Source organism: Cryptococcus depauperatus, chromosome 4, assembly GCF_001720195.1.
Source record: "Cryptococcus depauperatus CBS 7841 chromosome 4, complete sequence".
NCBI lineage: Eukaryota > Fungi > Basidiomycota > Tremellomycetes > Tremellales > Cryptococcaceae > Cryptococcus > Cryptococcus depauperatus.
Window position 1 is genome coordinate 1,432,167 of NC_089471.1, and position 13,578 is coordinate 1,445,744.

General features: G+C 43.9%; 4 protein-coding genes across 4 annotated transcripts; 1 reads left to right on the top strand and 3 right to left on the bottom strand.

Annotated features, from left to right (window-relative positions):
* Positions 1–424: 424 nt before the first annotated feature.
* Positions 425–2,495, bottom strand: L203_103887 (uncharacterized protein; the record flags this gene model as incomplete). Its single annotated transcript, XM_066213277.1, has 6 exons — positions 425–700; positions 744–1,956; positions 2,005–2,073; positions 2,132–2,195; positions 2,267–2,290; positions 2,345–2,495. 6 exons carry the CDS (start codon positions 2,493–2,495, stop codon positions 425–427), a joined length of 1,797 nt encoding a protein of 598 aa, XP_066069374.1.
* Positions 2,496–3,385: 890 nt separating this feature from the next.
* Positions 3,386–4,845, top strand: L203_103888 (uncharacterized protein; the record flags this gene model as incomplete). Its single annotated transcript, XM_066213278.1, has 5 exons — positions 3,386–3,446; positions 3,506–3,878; positions 3,926–4,170; positions 4,230–4,722; positions 4,776–4,845. The coding sequence occupies 5 exons, from the start codon at positions 3,386–3,388 to the stop codon at positions 4,843–4,845; spliced, it is 1,242 nt and encodes a 413-aa protein (XP_066069375.1).
* An 867-nt stretch (positions 4,846–5,712) lies between these two features.
* Positions 5,713–7,206, bottom strand: L203_103889 (uncharacterized protein; the record flags this gene model as incomplete). Its single annotated transcript, XM_066213279.1, has 6 exons — positions 5,713–5,793; positions 5,848–6,274; positions 6,326–6,391; positions 6,442–6,886; positions 6,939–6,988; positions 7,037–7,206. 6 exons carry the CDS (start codon positions 7,204–7,206, stop codon positions 5,713–5,715), a joined length of 1,239 nt encoding a protein of 412 aa, XP_066069376.1.
* A 688-nt stretch (positions 7,207–7,894) lies between these two features.
* On the bottom strand, positions 7,895–12,194 carry L203_103890 (uncharacterized protein; the record flags this gene model as incomplete). Its single annotated transcript, XM_066213280.1, has 8 exons — positions 7,895–8,416; positions 8,474–8,875; positions 8,930–9,394; positions 9,443–10,077; positions 10,136–10,338; positions 10,388–11,232; positions 11,298–11,541; positions 11,605–12,194. The coding sequence occupies 8 exons, from the start codon at positions 12,192–12,194 to the stop codon at positions 7,895–7,897; spliced, it is 3,906 nt and encodes a 1,301-aa protein (XP_066069377.1).
* Positions 12,195–13,578: the final 1,384 nt, after the last annotated feature.

Below are 13,578 nucleotides of genomic sequence, written 5' to 3' on the forward strand. Positions count from 1 at the left end.
TCTAACAGACAAATCTGTGATTTGCAGGTGTACTCCTATGTCGACCGTTTGGCGTATCTTTTTCAGCCAGAGTCATTTCCTGAGGAAGTTGTATGTTGTGAAGAGATCAAAGTATGGCAATTGATGTTGATTAAAGAGCAAAAGAATACTTCTCCAGGCGATGACTGGCATCACTTTAAAGGGAATTTCTCCTGGAGCTTCAAAGTATTCATCGCTGACTGAACCAATAAGAGTTTCAAAACCAACGAATCTTCTAGGTGAGTTTCAGTAGATGAGGCAGCGATGTTTGAGTCTATTATGAGGATAAATTAATAGGATTTGTCGCGGCAACGCGCATTGTAACCACGATTTTGATATTGCGTAACGTGATGCGTCTTGCGTGAGAATGTCATTAGATCATGAAATTGGCCGTAGCAGAGATGACTCATTGCTGATTATTCGAGTGTATGATGAACAGAATTTCCTTTGGTTTAACAAACAGAGCCCGACAAGGTTTTTTCCAGTCTTCGTCATTTTCAAATTCCTTCCCAAAGTCACTGTGTTTAGTTTGAAGATCGTCGGCGTCTGGAATTTCGATAGTACCGTGGCTTTTGTGTATAGTATCGAAATAGTGGACGCCCCTGTAAGATCCGGATGGCAATGTATCGATACCAAGATGGCAAAGATCTTGAACAGCAATCCCTACTCGTGAGCCTTTGAACTAAGTAATTCATTAGCCATTGGATGCTTTGTGGGTAACGCACGCCCTGAATCGACCCAATGTATCTTATCCATGCTCTGAACCTCTTCTTTCGTAGCAACACCACACAAGGTATCCCGACTTGTAAGAGAAGACCTTCTGGTTGACCTGGTGTCTTGCTATTCTGTCGCTCAGATTTGGGTAAAGGCAACGGTGTGCGCCGAGACAAAATTGCGCGGTCATGGCTAAATGGGGATACTGAGGCAAGAGTCCCAAATGGAGACTTAGCTTGCTTACTCTGTTTTTGAAAAAAAGCAGAGGTATCCTTTCCGTACTGAGCAGCCGTTGGACTAATCTCTGAAGATGAACGATTATTCGAAAAGTCGGCAAAAACAGCCTTTTCGATAGAATCTACCATATCTATTAAAAACTTGGTCCATTCATGAGAAACCGACAACTTTGTCGCTCTAGACCTAATTGAAGAAATCGATTGAATTGCCGATGCGACATTGTGAGAATTGATTGAGGCTATCACGTTCTCCACCAACTTGACTCTCCATTCTTGAGGGGCCAAAGCTACCTCTTTTCCCCAAGAATGTTCCCAGGCATGTACAAGAAATGCCCGTGCTCTAGCCTCCAAGCCCAAAACACCCTTTTGCGTGGCATAGAGCCAAACTCGTGGTATGCGGATCAGACACTTTGGACAGCAACAAGAAGACCAGTCCATGCCATGACAAAGATCATAGACAATTCGTGATTCTATTTCCTGAACGAGCTGTACCAGGTGTAAAAACGTAGCTGACAGGTGCACTCGTAATGCAATAAATAAATTCAATGTTCGATTGGAGAAACAGAGATGTCCGGCGTAAATGTATCCGAGGCAGAAATGTAAAGAAGAAGCCGTGAATGGCGGAGATGGCAGTACGATGGCGGTCATAGTTTGTTCTTGTAGTGCAGAGTTTTCAAGTATAGAGGAAAGATACTCGGATCGACTTGCTAGGATAAAGCGATGAGAAAAAGCTAATGGCGATTGCAAGCGTTCCATCTGAGTGTCTTTGCCTGATGGCCATGGTCCTGAATAGGTGTTGATGTGAGACAGATGTATCTGCACGTCGGCGTATATTTTACTCCTCCACATATAAGTGAGATCTTGACTGAGCCTGTCCATTTGATAAGGCATGTCTCCAGACTGCATTGATGAGCTATCTGCATTGGGCGATTTTCGCTTGCTTGTCCAGTCCAATATCTCCAAAACACCGACACCTGTGTACATCCATCTAGCAACGATGCGGGTTAGTTTCATTATAGGTGCCAAGGTGTCTTACTTCAGTTGAGACTCCAACACATTATTTGAACCATAGTACTTGATGGTTTGGTACGGTATGACGTGGCCGCTAATTGACAATTGTTGGTCAGTATGACATGTAAAAATAAAGATAAAATGGCAGAGACGTGTTTAGAGTCGGTGATGAGACTGCAAAAGCAGAAGGAAGGAGATTTTCTTCTTTAAATATTCCTATCATGGATTGTTTAGTATCGAATATACTCATCCAGGTTAAACTATTGCGCTGCAAAGATGTTACTTACTGGGTGCGCGCACATACACCAATGCTAACAATCAGCGATAGTAGGACGCGAATAACGCACATTTATGTCCCCATATACAACCTTCACGCCCTTCCCACTTAATGTCTCCATAACACGTCTCTGCATGCTCAAAAAGAGTGTTCAAATCCTTTGCCCAAGCTTCTTTTGAGAGAGCGACCGAATCTTGGACCAAAGGAAATTGCGAGGACGTAGGATGCCCATTCCTCATTGCCCAATGCTACTTTTTGCCTCTGCTACCACTGACGTAGATTAGACTGTGATTATGTCGAGCAGCTTGGAGTTTGCGTTGCTTGTAAAGGAAAAGAAAAAGAGAGAGTTTAAAGCAAGGAGATGAGATGTCAAATGTTTAATAGATGGTAGTTATGGGAGAAAAAAAGAAAGAAAGCTCTAGTACCGCGTGATGTATGTCCGGACAGACGTTCAACATTTAATTACAATTCCAGCTTCTACAAATTGACGCATGATCTGCCATGCATGCTACAGCTGTATCATAGAGAGAGGATGAGCTTGTATACGGCCCGGTATATATCCAAAGCTTGCAATGGTCAAAACACTGTGGCCAACTAACTTGCCAAGATTTTTGCCCATATGAAATTGGATCATTGCAACCACAACCTCTTCTGGCTCTCCTATAGAGGATGTCCTTGGAGTAGACAAGCCAGTCGTAGTATATCGTGCCCATGCAAGAGAGTCAATAAAGTCTCTACAGCCAAGCAAACGTTGGAGCCTCTGATATCCTACAGACATCCTTGCTGTTTGTCATCCTCTCAGGCAATTCTAGTGGCGAGATCCTCAATCGGTTAGTCGTAACGATATTTAAGGTCGCTTAAAAGCGTTCCTTCTGTTAAGGAAAAAGAAAAAACCATTCAAAGCACAAAGATATTCAACATTGAATGAAATGTCAATAAATTCGTCTAATGGGATATATGGATTACGTAAATAAATTGTTATTTTCTCCGTTTTAATTTGTTACGTTATGAAGGAAGCGGGATCAAATCTGTTTCCGTTTTTCAAGACCATGTCCATCAGTAGTAAACGATGATTTATTTTGTACTTGATTTCTATTTTGAATCTTTGTTTTGACATTGGTTTCCAACCATGTCGCTCCTGCGCACATCTCGCATCCCGGCGTCTATGGCAAGGTCAGGCTCGGCCAACGGTAAGTTTGCGCGTTGGAATCGTGCGTCTTTACTTGGTGCTTACTATCTCTTCTTGCAGCCCAGTGCATCTCAAGAAGAAACGTCAACGACCTCGCAAGTATATCTGTAGCCAATCCTAATGCCTCTTTCCCCCCTTTAACGAGATCAGGACCTCATACCGGTGGACGTTCTGCAAATTCGGGGCATACCGTGACAGTCTTTGGTTCTACTGGATTCCTTGCCAGATATCTCATCCAAAAACTCGCAAGACAAGGTTCGCAAGTGGTTGTACCTTATAGAGACGAAGACGAGAAGCGTCGTTTAAGGCCGTGTGGTGATTTGGGTCAAATTGTTCCTCTTGAATGGGACGCCAGGATCCCAGAACAGACCGCAGAGTGCATCAGGTATTCTGATGTGGTTTACAATTTGGTTGGCCGGGATTTTGAGACTAGGCGAGTGCGCTGAGTCGAATGTGTTGCTCTGGCTAATTGAATTATAGAAACTACTCTTATCATGACGTTAATGTCAAAGTAGCCCAATCTATTGCCGAAATTGCTACCGAAATGAACGTCCCCCGTCTCATTCATGTTTCCCATCTCAACGCCAACCTAGAATCGGCATCCGAGTTTTACCGAACCAAATACGCTGGTGAGCGCGCTGTACGAGATGCTTTCCCCGAAGCCACCATCGTCCGGCCATCCCAATTATTTGGTTATGAAGATTGGCTTCTGAACGCCATCGCTCGTAAGTGTTCCCCCTAACTTTGTTGGATCAGGGATTAGTACTGATGCTCTCGGCTATAGGATACCCTGTTCTCTACAAGCTCAACCAAGGCAGAACCAAGCTCTTTCCCGTGCATGTGGTTGATGTTGCGGAGGCCTTGAATAAAATGCTTAATGCCCCAGTAACCTCAGCAGCCTCCACCTTTGCTCTTCCTGGCCCTGAACTCTATAGCTTTGCTGAGCTGGAGCGCCTGGTTTCGTCGCTTCTACTCAAACCCGTTTCTTCAGCCCCCTCCCTTCCTAAATCGGCTGCCAAACTAATCGCTACCCTCTTGAATCGTGGTCTTTGGTGGCCTACTATTTCGCCTGACGAGATTGAGAGGATGTACATTGACGATGCGGGCGCTACAAATTTCCAAGCCACGACAGCTGGTCCAGATGGCTGGGGTGTTGCCCCTCCTCCGGATATGACTGGTATAGATGGAGAGCCTGTGAAAAGCTGGATAGATTTGGATATGAAACCAGACCCTATTTCTGAGCATGCAATTAAGCCTCTGCGTCGGTTCAGGTCTGCGTAAGTAGTTCTTGGTAGCTCTTGTAGGATTTTACTGATGACATTTCTCCTAGCGCCACATTCGACCTTCCAGTCGAAACTAATATTATCAAATCCCCAAAACAATATCATGTTCTTCCCTAGATTATAGCGTTGTTGAATGTGCATGTAATTCCTTCAATTGCATATGACGCCACATCCATTGGCATGGTGATAGACATGACGAACCGATCATTGTTGACTCGCTCATTCTGTATAGCTTGGCGTTGAATTTTTGGTAGCCAGCTTCTTTTACACAATTGTTGACTTTTCCTGAGGCTCTTTTTTTGCGAAGCTGACCCCACAGAAGAAAACCTCCCAATTGAGCTTTAACATATCCATAGCGAAAACTTTGCAATATGAACATTGAGGCTGTCGTTTGGAAGATTAAGATGTACGTATGGTAGCTCATAAGAAAAGATTGGCCGAGTTACATAGTTTTGACTACAAAGCACTTTTTGAGCGTGATGTACTTGCCAAATTATCGAGGGAAACGCTTCCGAGAATAAATGTTCCAACCGATAAATGAGTGTTGTTTTTGTGTGGCAATCATAGCAAAATCAGGTGGGAGTGGTAGATAATGGACGGATAATGATCACGTCGACTTATATCATTGATTGTCTGTTCAGCTGGCAGAGATTGTTTATAAGTTGAGGCCAAGAGGTTAGATAAGTTGAGTCAACCAATGGAATTAAACTTTCAGCGGCAATATGCTCTGAAACGTGTAAAGAATGTTCGCTTTCATTCATGAAGAGCCGTTGCATATTACAATATGCCAATCTTGCAGAACAAAAAGAGGATCCAGATCTGAACAACATATCTCCAGTATACGTTCTGAGTAATCGAAATAATCCTCCAAACTCCCAAGACAATATCACGATTAATTTTTGAGTCAATCGATGGTGTCTAACCAGCAATTTAGACTCTCTGGATTACTGCTAAGAAACAAAGAAATGGCGCGTAAAGTACATTTCAGCTTCCGCTCTTCCATATCTTTATGACTGCTGACATTTCCAAAGAGCCACTGGCAACTATTCTTGCATCAGAGGATACCTGTCACGTTGTTAGCGTGCTATCGATCGCCATTCATACTATCATGGCACTCACAGCGAGGGCAGTCACAGGAGTCGTATGCGAATCCTTTCCCTCTAATATCTGCGTTACTTGTTTAGACTGAATATTCCATATCATAATCTTGCCATTTTCAGAACCCGCAATGATTCGTGCTTCCCTTACAAAAGATCTTTTCGGATAAGCTGGGTTCGATTTCGTTTTGCTTTCCTTCTCTTTGTTATCTTTTTCCAGGTATATCTCCTCGGAACTATGTTGCTGGTGAGGACTCTCGTTTGACTCCATAAAACTTGATGGGGCCTCTACAATTATAACCGGGCAAGCCCAGCGTTCACTGCTAAACATCCCCGGTGCACGAAATGTCCTAATAGCTTTGCCTGAATGAATGTTGTAGATTCTCAATTTAGAAGAAAGCGTCGAAGAATATAGAAAAGAAGAAGGTCGGGTGAAAGCAGCATGAGACCTGATAGGTTGATTAACTCAACGGACCTTGGCAAAGAGTGGTGTAGCTTACACCGGCGAGTTGCTGTCGTTGTCTATAGTTTTTAAACACTGTCCGCTATTGGCATCCCATAACCGACTGTAGAGCAATTAGTTCTATGACTCTTGAGTTGAGGAGGTAATACCAACATGAGACCATCGGCACTTGCCGTAAGAATCATCTCGCCGTCAGTGTCCCATGCAACACACCAAATAGCGTCTGCGTGAGCTGGTATTCGCCAAAGCTCCGAGTTTCTTCTTACATCCCAGATGATGGCAGACTCGTCAAAGCTTGAAGTTGCCAGCAAGTTTGACTTGGGAGAAAACGCTACCGATAGTATTGGGGCGGTATGTCCAACGAAACGCCTTATCGCTGGATGAGAGAAACCATGCGTGGAAGGCGATGCTGGCTCTGTCGCAGCTTGCGGTTTGCTCTCTTGTTGCTCGCCTGGATATGTTGCCGGGACTTGAAGAAGCGTAGGGGGTTGATATGCCACGCCCTGTGGCGGATTCAACAGGTAAACAACCGACGTACTGTCATCTGAAGCAGTAGCTACATAAAGTGAATCTAATGAGATCGATATGTCGTTCACCCCTGTCCAGTATTTAACGCGTTGATCATGACCGAGTTATCAATCTAGTCCCACCTGCTTTATGAGCAAGGAAACCTCGCAGATGTTCTCCAGTCATTGGTTCCCTATGGAAATCAATGATAACTATTACAAACAACGCATAACGTACTCACCAAAAATGCAACCAGCCGTCTGCACCAGCGCTCACGAGCAAAGAATCATCAGGAGAGAATTTTAAAGCGGTGATGGATCGTGTATGTGCTGTAAGGGTATGGCAAAGCTGATATGCTGGATCAGAGGTGACTGAAGGAAACAGCTCATCGTGAGTTTCAGAATCCGTCATAGGTTTGTCTGGGGCGTATTACAGCCTGCAGCCTGCCAATTCCGTTTATGATGCTTCTGTATAGCGACACTATCAAAATGTAAAGAGATATAGAGAATATAATAAAATATAAAATCAATCCAAATGTACTTGCCAATTGAATAAAGTGGAGGCTCTAATAAGCCAAAGGGACAAAGATATGATAAGATAAGAGATAACTACGTTTTTTGTTTTCAAAATGACGCTGGCCGAACGGATGAACGCGGGGAAAAGAAAAATGTAAGACCTTTTTGTGCATAAGAGTGAATATAATGGAAAATGTCTTGCGTCGTATACACCTTAGAGATTCGGTTATTATTGGCCTATATGTCGTTTGAAAGCAGTCGCATCATGTGTATCTCTTCTATATACGATATAGTATGATCAGCGAAAATAAACACATCGTCCTGCGACTTTATGATGATGGTGGTGTATTTGAATCAAGGTTCCAAGCAAAATACATAGCAGCTCTTGTAGGTAGCTATAGTCGACTTGGATGAAAGACATCATAAGCGACATCCACTTGAGAGCAGATATGTTGAAAACAAAGAACCTCAAATCTGATCGGTTATTAAAGTTAGGCAGAAGGGTGTATCAGCATCACTTGTCCAAGAGAACACTCGAGTATTGTGAGCATCTTATCGATGAGAGATGTAATGCATGATATATATCATGAGAAGAAATATGCGGATTCTTTGACCCTACCAACCTGGAAGATGCCTCGTGGAGGACAAGGAGGTAAAACGTCAGAAAACTTCACCCAGGCTTGTTTCTTAGATTGAACTCCCTCATCTCCCTCCTCAGTGGCTGCCTTCACTTGCGCGCCTTCATCCCCAACTAATTCTGGTACAATCGTTACAGTGTCAGGTTCTGCTTTGATGTCTTCCGGCACATCGTCTATCACGATGGACGTTTCAGACTGGTCTTGGTCGGCAAGCATAGCTGACAGAGCCTTTTGACGCTTTACAGATACGTCCTTGCGTTTCGCAGCTGATATTGATATATTCTTTGCGGATTGTATAGGGACGTAGTAGTCTCCATATCGCCGTATAAAATCTTCGCGAAGTTTGCCTATGAGATCTTGAGAGTGTAATTCTACAAATGTGTCGCGGATAAGTTCCGACATTTGTTCGACACTTGCTGCATGAGTCCAATATGAGTCATGAACACTAGCAAAGGTCACGTTGTTTTGCTTTGCAGATGATTGTTATCAGTGACTAGACTCAAGTGACAGAAGGACAATACTTACTCTACATCGGAGTGCAGTGAGAAGCATATGTGTGGCATCAAGAGAATGGATAAAGTTAGGCGGGAAGGCAGTGGCTTGTTTTTGGGGACTGACTTCGGCAGGTGCATTCGGATCAGAGATGTATACAGATTGAAGCGCCGTCATGATCTGTTTTTTGTGGGCCTTTCTGTAAGGCTGCACCACGGGAAGGCCTAAGGGAGTTGTCCAGATAACGGCACTCATGAACTCTCTAGCAGCACGTGAACTAGCGGCCTTTCCAGATTTTGTTGAGGTCGAAAAGCAATTGGCTGCCTCTTGCAGACGCTGTGAGGAGACTGAACGCGAAATGAGACGGGCAGATGTCGTGAGCCAATCCATAATAGCTTTGGCACCGGAGAAGAGATCGCCAATACAGTTAAGTACCTTTTTTTTATAAGCGAATATTCCATGAGGAGATAAGTGATCGCAAATACTCACCGTCTTGGCAATATAACTGGAAACAGCAAATATATGTTCCGGAGCAATATCACCTCTGGTGTTCAATTGCTTAGCAATTTGATCCCTGGCTCCCACGAAGGTTACCCCATATACGGTTGTCATAACAGTTTGTTTCACTACTTTTCGTCCCAATGGACCTTTAATTAAAGACGCAACCTCATGGCATTGTCTTTGGTCTTCCGCAATCACCTTGTTGACGATGTCAACTACCCCAGTATAGATATCAGCCGGACGATCACCAGCTTCAAGATTCACAGCTTTGGCGCCTCTCACATCCCCTCCTAGGGCTGCATAGTGCTGCATACCGTTACAAGTGCCGTCTTGATGAACCGGAAGAGCTGACTCATATGCAGCAGGGTCAGAAGAGCGAAGTGCGGCAGTCAGCTCGAAACAAGCGGCAAGACATTGCCATGGATCCTCAGCTTTCAGCCACCACCTATTTCCCTAAAGAACAAAGTCAGAGAAAGTCTACATTGGAGGCAGGAAACATACAGTTAATGGGTTTTCAGCACTATCAAAAATTTCTTTCTCGTTGTCCGCAGCAAATTTCGCCCTTTCTCCAAAACTCGCTTTGTCATAGCCATAAACATTTGCCAAATGGATCTTTAGCCATTTTAACCCTGTCAATCCTAATGGTTTCTTTGTGCCAAATGTGAGTAAGCCTCGACATAAATCATCACCGACAGGGCTTAGATGTGGAGGGATGGGATATGCTCGGCCTCGAAAGTCCATGTTGTGTGGTAGATAAAATGTATCCTTTAAGTATGACCGAGCGATCTCAATGTTGTAATTGAACTTGCACCTCTCGGCATGATCCTTTCTTTGTTGTGCTCTGACCTTCTTCATCTTCTCAACATATAACAATCGTAATTGTGGATCTTGATTGGCGGGTTCGGGTTTATCTGGGAATTCATAATCGGCCATCTCTTTGGAGGGTGGGATATCAGCGATGGCATGGCCTTGGTTCCATGCTTCCAAGACTACATCAAACACCTTGCGATTTATCTGCCAAGGTGTTGACGAGAGAACGTCAAGTCCGTGGAAGACAGGCTCAAGATGACCAGCTTCAGCAGCCGCTTTGAGCCACTTTTGCTGTTCGAGCGATTCTTTGTAGCGCATTACTGGGACTGTAAGACCTGAATCGTTAACAATAATGTTCAGAGTGTCAATATGGTTAAGACTGACCGGAATGCATGAGATAACCTCCTTTATCGTGTGCCCTCCATGGCAATGGTGGCACAAGCATAGGCAGATGTTTTGGATGTATGACAACACCGATGTCATCATTAGCTAATCGCTCAGCAACAACAGGGTTGAGTTTGATGACACCTAAACATTTTCCGCGGACGTATTCATAGGCGTGAGTAAACGCTGGCTGTTCTTCAACACTGGATGGTTTTATTGAGCTTGATAGCAGGAAAATGCAATGCAACTTACACTTTTTCTCCTGTGACGGCATTTGTTGCTTCTCGCTTAACTTTCGCAACTTTCAGCAATGCATCCACCAATTCAGACCCAACTCCCAACTGGATCATTCTAGACCACGCCGGCGTCCAAAGATCTTTCATATCTTCAGAATTTGAAGATGAAGAAATGTGCCGTTGAGACTCCCCCGCTTGATTACCAATTTTTTTCCAAACCGAGCTAATAAGCTGTCGGCTGGGTTTCTGGGTCTGTGGGTCAATAGTCCTCATCCAGTGATAAGAATCTATGCCCGCCACATTCTTAATAGTTTCGGCCCTGAACTCTGTCTCAACTGCTTTTCCAACGGCAACCATACCCCGCAAAACCTTCATTCCATCGATGATTCCACCCGATCCAGCCATGCGCATTATCTCCAGGATTGTGATAAGGGCGAGCTTATCAACAGGAAGAAGCGAGAGGTACATCACTAACACCTGAGGTCTCATTCCTGTTGTTGGAGAGGATTTGGACGGCAACACTGCGGCCTTTGATTCCGGCATTGCTTCTACTTGAGATTTCATAAAAAGGAGTCGCTGCTCAAGTTCTGTCGTCAACTCACCGAGCCAAGTATGCATCCATGATTGAAGTTTCGAGCGTTGTAGAGCTGGTGATGTATCTCTCGTTACAACTTGAAAACGCTTTGCGCTCTCTTCAAGTTCTGCGCGGGCTGCCTCCAGGGAAGAAGCCTCAAGAGAACGTTGACGATTGATCGGCATAGAGGATGAATTTATTGCGTTGAGCGCTTGTCGAAGATTCGTGATGGCAAAGCGAGCCCCTTTAGGAGTGGAAGTGGGTGCATCTTTTGTAGACTCTGTATTCTGTACTGACATGAGAATCAAAAAAGGCATGTGTAAAATAAAGATCAAACTAGAAAGACACGTACCTCAAGCACAGGCAAAACTTCGTCGATGACTTCAGATACTTGTGTCTCCCTCTTGAGCTTCTCAACTCCCTGAAACTCTTGAACACTGGCTTTGAGTTCCGGTAAGTTATACTGATCGGCGGCTTCTATAAGAGATTGACAAGCGAGTGGAAGAGATGAAGGGTCTAGGCCTTGTAGCAGTGTTGAAACAGGAAGCAAAGGGTGATTCAGGTAAGGTAGAATAGGTGTCAGCGGAGACTGAGAGCTATCGATCGTCGTATTAGTGTTAGTGGTAGCTTTTTCGTAGCAAGACACATGAAAAACTGACCGTATTAATCCATTAAACCATCCTTGGTATATCCTGACGCCATCACGATCTAACCCAGCAGGCTCTTTCCTACCTTGCAAACCAGATGACTCTCCCCATTTCTCAACTAAACTCTCGGCTCTTTTTCTCCATTTTTCAGCATTGTTGCCACTTGAACTTTCATTTCCTAAAGCAGCAACTCCTTCTACCACCATTGCCCATACTCTGGCTTCGGGTGCACTAGTCTGACCGGTTATGGAGTCACGTAGGAGCTGGGTAAATATTTGATAGGCTCTCGGAACATACTCCGGCCTTCTGAGACAAATCGAGATCATTGAGATGGCATCAATGACTCCTGTAGACGGATAGAGCGCTGCCTGGGGAGAGTTTGGAGGAGGCATAACATTTCTGGGGAGAGGCGTTGGGAGGTTGAAGGAAACATAGTTCTGGAAGGGTGTATCGGAGCTTGACCCCAATGGACGACTGATATCTTGATGATGAGCCAACTGGGTGGCAGAGCGTCTGCATAACAGCGCTTGGGAGATACGATTCAGGGGAGAGCATATACGACATGCTCTAGGAGTGGTTCTGAGAGATTTGAAAGGTAGCATAGTGGCGCTCCATGCAAGTTTTAAAAATTGAACAACTTTTAATGCTGCCCATCCAACTTTTAGAGAAAAAGTATGAGTCACGTGATCCCCTGCGGAACCAAATGTATATTTCTATTTTATAATTCTTATTTCTATTTGTTGAATTTGTATCTCAAACATCTATCAAAAAGTTGAAAGTTGACAGACACATGATGAAAGCTTAAGCTACGTTGAATCAAGCATTGGGATGTGTCGACACAATCACAAGACATCGTTTATAGTGGTTTCCTACTTGTCACTTGTGTTTACGAATTGAGCATCTATAGCTGGAAACTGGTTGGGAAACGCTGTGCACGATAACAGTGTCATCCAGAGTACAAGTTTCAACGTACGCTGTCAAAAATATCGACTACTTATAAATACGACAAACATCTCTGTCATGGAGTGTACAGTTCGAATAGTTGCGTACTTTAAAGCTATTGACCGTGGGAGCGCCTGGGATATAGCAGAGCTGTAGTTTTGAAGGCAATGTCCGCTACAAGACTTGGTCTTTCGGCTGCACGCCATGTTTTAGCAAAGTGGAAGAAAGCTTAAGAATACCTGGCATGAGGAGTGACTTTCAAGATTCAAAATGGTGGCCATTTCACCATTTACGTCGTCATATAATGGAGCTATTTCTGAATGCAACAACAACGCAGAAACGGGTTAACTCAACTATGGAGGAATATAAAAGCCCTCTTGCGAAAGATAGAAATGGATAACTCTTTGATTCAATAGCTCCAGCATTCCTTGAGATTATAAGAATTTACAGTACTCTTATAACCTGTCCCACTGTCAAAGCCTTATGATATAGTGGTTTTAAAAAAGAATAGGCAAGTCACTCACACAAAATCAGATATAGATTGTTGATTCTAATCTCAATCATGTTTGCGGGCTAGACCTAATCGGGTTGATTATACCATTCCTAGTGACACTTCATATTCAGGTATATTTAGGCTGTCGAAATTCTTCGATAAAGTGCAGTTTTCGGAAGAATGAAAACTCCAAGAGCAAAAAGGAGCGGCCATATGCAATGGCAAAGAGGATTTCGATGTAGATGTCAAGGTGAAGGTAGAGACTGTAGAAACAGCACTGCAAACGAGAACGACGAAATGGCACAAATGGTTTGTTGAAAGTACTTTAAGGGGCTGCAATATGTACAGACGACTTAACTTATTGTCACGGCCTGTACTTGTTTTCTGTTATGCAGGCTGGATAGGTCTCACTAAGGTGTCCTGGGTTCTGGATTGTCTAATATGTTTCTAGGTGTATTTTGGATGTAGGCTTTAATCATTCACTGAAACAGGCCTAGAGTTGATACTCCTGGACGTGCATCAATAGAATTATGAAAGAAAGAACTGAAGAT